This window comes from Azolla caroliniana, unplaced genomic scaffold (assembly GCF_043228905.1).
Source record: "Azolla caroliniana isolate FFs.n. ecotype wild unplaced genomic scaffold, voAzoCaro1.0.p SCAF_22, whole genome shotgun sequence".
Taxonomy (NCBI): Eukaryota; Viridiplantae; Streptophyta; class Polypodiopsida; order Salviniales; family Salviniaceae; genus Azolla; species Azolla caroliniana.
The window spans coordinates 7,110,824-7,117,147 of record NW_028230457.1 but is presented as its reverse complement, the minus strand read 5'-3'; the positions used below and the strand labels follow the sequence as shown (position 1 = coordinate 7,117,147).

At 34.8% G+C, this 6,324-nt stretch overlaps 1 protein-coding gene across 1 annotated transcript; it reads right to left on the bottom strand.

The window, feature by feature from the left end:
- Positions 1 to 280: 280 nt before the first annotated feature.
- On the bottom strand, positions 281 to 6,115 carry LOC147849899 (aldehyde dehydrogenase family 3 member F1-like). Its single transcript, XM_087337083.1, has 10 exons — positions 5,913 to 6,115; positions 4,121 to 4,189; positions 3,881 to 3,977; positions 3,193 to 3,399; positions 2,690 to 2,805; positions 2,128 to 2,232; positions 1,771 to 1,949; positions 1,565 to 1,655; positions 990 to 1,139; positions 281 to 572 (listed from the first exon to the last, which is right to left on the bottom strand). Exons 1-10 carry the CDS (start codon positions 6,093 to 6,095, stop codon positions 333 to 335), a joined length of 1,437 nt encoding a protein of 478 aa, XP_087193209.1. The 5' UTR covers positions 6,096 to 6,115; the 3' UTR covers positions 281 to 332.
- Between the last annotated feature and the right edge of the window lie 209 nt (positions 6,116 to 6,324).

Genomic DNA, 6,324 nt, shown 5'->3' with positions numbered 1-6,324 from the left:
TTCTATAAATCATAAATTATCGCTATATATGTTCTTCTAATGTCAATTTGGGACCTTCTTTGTGTCTTTTGAGGTGGTTTTGTCATCTTTAATCTCCAAAGACTTTGAGTGTGATCATAAATTTCACCTTCCGCTACTCCCGCATCAATTTTCCCCATATCATACCAAACATCAAACGCTCTATAGATGCTAATATACTCTGGGTTTTTAACACAACTCTGTCACTACGCATCAACTTTTATTGTAATTGCAACAAGAAGTGTAAATGAGCACATGCTTAAAAGATCAAACTTTAAATGATTAACAAATCAAATATTTTACTAAAAGGTTGCCTATCTTCTAAGTCGCAACAAAGACAAAATCAAGCCAAGATAGTCAAAACGAACTATGTGCTTTACAATACTTTGCTTTATCGACGTGTTGTATGGCGGGTATCGAACGGCAAAATCACCCCACAAGGACCGGCTCACAATGGGCTTCAGATGGCTAAAGTTTTCAAAGCTATACTTCCCATGATATGATCCCATTCCACTGTGTCCGACTCCTCCAAATGGAATCATATCCAAGGCAAACTACAAAACCACAAAAATGTAAAAGATTATATGATGTTCCATTCATTTCCATAACACAATCCCTATATCATCAATGTTTACCAACAAAACCTCTATGTCGTCGATGTTTTAACAATGAAACATCTGTATCTTCTGTGTTCATTCTTTAAGAGAAAATAATGAATCAATTTGATTTTCTTGACAAGCCTCTAAATGGAAGGAATCTTTTCGAATATCAATCCGTTTTAACAAAATCTCTACGTTGTTGATGTTTGGCAACAAAACAATTCCTTCACATGCAAGGAATAATATAAAAACGAAGCCTTTTTAAGATTCCATGAATTGAGTAACAAAATTTGTATCGTTTGCACATCATTATTTAGCAGGTAAGAGATTTGTTTTCAAAGTAATAAAGAGGCAGTGATAATGAAGACTTACTTGTACAACCGCATCATTTATGACAACAGTTCCAGCAGAGGTTTCATTGCTGACTTGCGTCTTCAAATTCTTGTCATTTGTGAAGAGATATAATGCTAGCGGTTTGTTCCTAGAGTTGACAAAATCAATTGCATCGCTCATCGTATGAACCTGTACTCAAATACAGCACAAAAGTTAGATGCACAAGAAAAATATAAAAATAACTCAAGATGATTGATTAATAGAATTGAAAATCTATAAATGTTTCCTACACAAATCAGCATTTTGGATACTACTAATTTGTTTTTTCCAGCTATTACATATTTTTCACTTAAAAGCAGGTGAAAGCATAACCATAAAACCAATGGCATGGATTTAGTTCAAGATCATGGAACACTTGCAACACTTGGTTCTATAAATTGCCACAATCTAAGGGTCAATTGAAAACAATAGCATATCCTTATAAAAGGAATAATAACTGCTTCATAATAAGTGGGTCACATTATGATGTTATAACGTCACCTACATGACATACACAATTCATGATAAGTTTGGAAAGAAATGAAATGAAATGGAGTTGAGATGACAAATATAACCGTTATTATAGGCAGGATGGGTCCAAATATCTCCTCGTTCATAACTGATGCATCTGTTGGTGGATCCAGCAAAATCGTTGGTTCAATAAATCTAAGGAAAAGCGACATGTAAACAATCTAAGATAATCTTTAAAATCATCTGATTATTGCATGGCCATTAATCTATCACATATTCTAAAGGAAAGAAAGAAAGTTCCAACACATACAGCGTATCTTCATTGGATTTTCCACCATAAACAATCGTTTTATCCACATCCAAATCCTTCAAGTAAGACACAAGACGCGAAAAATGTCTTTTATTCACAATTCTGGTTAGATCAGGGGAACTCCCGAAACCTAACTCCGTGCCAAAAAATTCTTTCAACGTCCCTACAAGTGCTTCTATCTTCAGCATGCACACAAAGAAATCAACATTCAGAATGTGATAAACAACATATTTAATGACCAAAATCGAAAATTAATATTTAAGCTATAGTTTAAGAGTGCCATGTAGCGTAGGCATTAAAAACAAAGTTAAAGAGATCACAAAGAAATAAGATTCATACAATAGAAAATACACTCACCAGCTTTTGTGCATTTCTTTTTTCAACAATAAGATAATCGGGAGCAAGGCATGTCTGACCAGAGTTTATTCCCCATTTCCCACTAGCAATTCTCCTCGTTACCACCTGATGAAAGTCAATTCTCACTGTATATGTGAGTAATCCAAATATATGTTGAGGCATCTGATTACTGTACGTTTGCCTTCAAATAATGATTAAACAAAATCAATAATGATCATTTGGTCAATTTTGACCTCAATCTTGGGCCTCTTAGGCATGTGGCATTTTCTGAATGACTGTCTCTTGACCAATAGAAAAGAGGAAATGCTTCCCAGTGGGAAACTTTTAGCGTTGCTTTTGACTTTCATATCACAATTCCAAACTGGGAAATTATTAACGGTCTGGAATATCCTCAGTAAGACCTTTCCCATGATATTGTCTCAATAGATTTTAGTACCATCTACTCAAACCTTTAGTTACCATGAATGTGGAAGTATATCAATAACATAACATTTCTAACACAACCCATTTTTTATTTCCTAATGCCCGTTATATTCATGTATTTTGTATAAGCATTATTCACCTTAAGATCAACTCCTGAATCCACAATAGTTGGTGATTTTCCTCCAAGTTCCAATGTAACAGGTGTAAGATGCTTTGCTGCTGCTGTCATCACTATTCTACCTACATGGGTACTACCTGCAAGATACATACTTTCATTTTGTAAGAATGATTTTTGAAAACAAATTTCATGAAAACCAAAGTTGGTTTATACAAAGTTTTCACAAGCACATTGTTCTTCTTTGTTAGCAGTAACTCAATATGAAGTGAATACCCCACAAGAATGATTCACAGAATATGACCAGTATGGTTACTATATCAATTGATCTTAAGACTAATTAGAAAATACCACAATTTCACACCTGTCAACCATTCATGAGGGCGGTTAGAAACTGAATCAGCTCTCATTAGAACTCATCGCCCAAATCAATTTTCATACAACCAAAAATCGAAGAGGTATAATCTCAAACATGTTCGAGTATCAATATTCCAAAAAAATGTAGCATAAAGATCAAGAAAGTGTACCTGTACAAAAGATTTTATCCCATTTCTGTTTCAATAATTCGGTACTTTCCGGAACACCTCCTTCAACCACTTTAATTGCTTGGTTATCCAAATACATTGGAATTATTTTAGCTAATACCTTTGACACTGAAGGTGCAACTTCTGAACATTTTAACACCACTGCATTCCCAGCTGCAATCGCGCCTATTAATGGATCCAATGCCAGTACTTTTCCCATACCCAAAAGACATGAATGTGCATAAAATTAGAATAATAAACCATGAATGTGCATAAAATTCATAAAATATACATTGAGTCACAACCAGATGGAGATTTGTATGCCACCACATATGACAAGTGCAAGAAATAGGACTAATGAGATTACGTACGAAGTTACACCATGCCTTGTCCAATCCATATGAGGCAAATTATACACAGGAGTCATCAACAAACCTGGGTAGCCCTTTGACAGTAGTTTATGGTGCTTGCAAGTACTTGGAAGCAGTATTTGGTACTTTCAAAAGTTACCGTATATGCAATGAAAATAATTATGAATATTTAATAATAAGAGTTCTGGATTCACTTTATGCTTTTTACCATCAATGTGGGTTTTACTACAATGCAACAAACAATCACCAGAATCATCACCAAAATAACTTGAAATACTGCAAAAATAAATGAGGTATACATCCTAATCTAAATTTCTTACCTAATGGAAGATTCCAAGTTGATAGGACAAGAACAACACCAAGTGGCTCTGCAATGATTGCACCAGAAGCAGGTTGCAATGGAAGGGGGATGTTCACCTGAAAAACTTATAATATAAGGTAAACAAATTTCCACGTGTCCAATTCCCAATGAATAATGCAAACCTCTTAAACACATTTTCTTGTGAGTTTACTGATTTTAAGGAGAAACAATAAGAAAACAAATTAAAATAGCGCCTTACACATTGCGGCTGCATCCATTTCTTCAAGTTGTTCCTCATTGTTGTACAAGAATTCAGAACGATTCCTGTCTGTAGTATCAAGGGAAAAGCCATGGATTTTAATATATTTTTGCACTACAAGAGCATTCACTCCACCAAATGCGCCAGAGTTTTCATTATTTCTCCAAATGCGTTTTGCCAAGCCCTGAAAGAGCAATTCTACGTGCTATTTGACCAAAATTACATCAGAGTACGTGAGATATTAAGTGAATTCATCCTTTTCTTGCTCTTTCAGGGTTGACCCAAAGGCTTTTGGAAAAAATATAGGGATACTATATTTAGGCAAAATGAGGCATCCTCCAAAAGATCAAATCATGATATTTATTTAGTCATGTTAACTGATCAAATATGCATTAGAAACCTGATATCAAACCATGATATTCAATTAATCGTGGACTGGAAACACAATACCAAATCATGATATTTCATCCATATGAATAGGAAACCTGATACCAAATCATGATAGTTGATCAATACACATCAGAAATGTAATATCAAAACATCGTATTTGATCAACATGCATTCAAAACATAATATCAGACAGGAGAGTGGGTTCAAAATATGTATTGAAAACTTAATATCAGACCACTAGGATATTTGAACATTGGAAACCGAATGCCGAATGCTGAATATTTGATCCAATTGTCAGCAAAACAGGACAATCTCCACTTATTATAACTTAATGGTGTAGCAACTATTCTTTTCTTTACCCGCTTTCAGATCAATATAGTTAGGTACCTTTTCAAAACGTGCATCATATTCTAAACCCATTTAAAGTTGTCCAAATACGCAGTTGAACATAATAAATTATCCAACATGAATGTTTGGAGCTTTATTATTTTCCATATAGCTGAACAGCACAGCGTTAATAACGAGTGTTGAAAAATATACATCAGTATCCTTTGTCCTCTGATCTTGTTTCAAGATTTTTGCAATTCATTAGGTTTATGAATGTTAGGCTTATGAATGTAGACATGAATCTATATCTATCTATAATTCTCTCTATCTCTTTGTCTCTCTGTCTATCTATCTATCTGTCTGTCTATCTCTCTCTCTTTCTTTCTTTCTCTTTATTTAAGAAGGTCAGATATCCATTATATGTTTTGATACGAAATAAATATATTGAACCACGTGCACACACATAGATGCATAAATTAACTTTACAGTATCCGAAATCTTCATCCCTTTTTTCCTGAAATGCTGAAACTTTGGCAAGAACATAGAGGCTTTGTTTTCCTAACACATAATAAGAAAGGACATTCGAAACTGATAACTAACACAAGATATAGTTTAAACTTAACAAAAATCAAAAAATAAATATTCTGATCAAACATGCATTGAAACATAATCTAAGATCAAGATATGAGTTAAATAAGAAATTTCAACATTATGCTATTGGATCAAAATATATATTGAAGAAAAACTTGTGTACATTACATACAGATACATATACATAAATACATAAAGAGAGAGAGAGAGAGAGAGAGAGAGAGAGATTAAGTGTATATATACATATACACAAATTCAAATACACACATACACATATGCCTATACATAAAAATGCAGATACATATATATACATGTGTACATACACACATAGCCATACACCATACATGACAAACGAATACATACATACATATATATATACATACATTATATACAGACACATTACATATGGATACATCTAAATATATATATATACCTACATACATAGACCAAAGGGAAAAGAAAGGTGGTTGGCACATATACATACCTCAGTACAGAAGGATTCGAAAGATGACTTTCCCAGATCTTCATAGAGGGCCTGGTTGATGTCCGCCTCGCGTTCGCGGAGGCAGGAGGTCATGGCATCGAGCTGACGGAGGCGCCATTCGAGGGGCCGTGTCACGCCTCTCTTAAATGCCTCACGAGCTTCCCCATACTCCTTCATCATCATCAAACCACAAGACGAGGATGGTGTGGTGGTGGTAGTAGCATCCATCCCCATCATCATCATCTCTGGATTCTGCACACACACCTCTCTCTCTCTCTCTCTCTCTCTCTCTCTCTCTCTCTCTCTCTCTCTCTCTCTCTCGCTTCCCACTCCTCTGTCTCTCTCACTCACTCAACTCTCTCCTTCCCTGGATTGGATTGGATTGAATTGGATGATGGAGCCCACAAAAAAG

What these genes read in the sequence shown, in the direction of transcription:
- LOC147849899 (XM_087337083.1), bottom strand. Translation starts at nt 6,095, where the DNA reads ATGATGATGAAGGAGTATGGGGAAGCTCGTGAGGCATTTAAGAGAGGC. An exon ending in AAAGAAATGCACAAAAGCTG is followed by an intron (nt 1,950 to 2,127) that starts GTGAGTGTATTT and finishes TGCATGCTGAAG; the next exon opens with ATAGAAGCACTTGTAGGGAC. An exon ending in TAAATGATGCGGTTGTACAA is followed by an intron (nt 573 to 989) that starts GTAAGTCTTCAT and finishes GTGGTTTTGTAG; the next exon opens with TTTGCCTTGGATATGATTCC.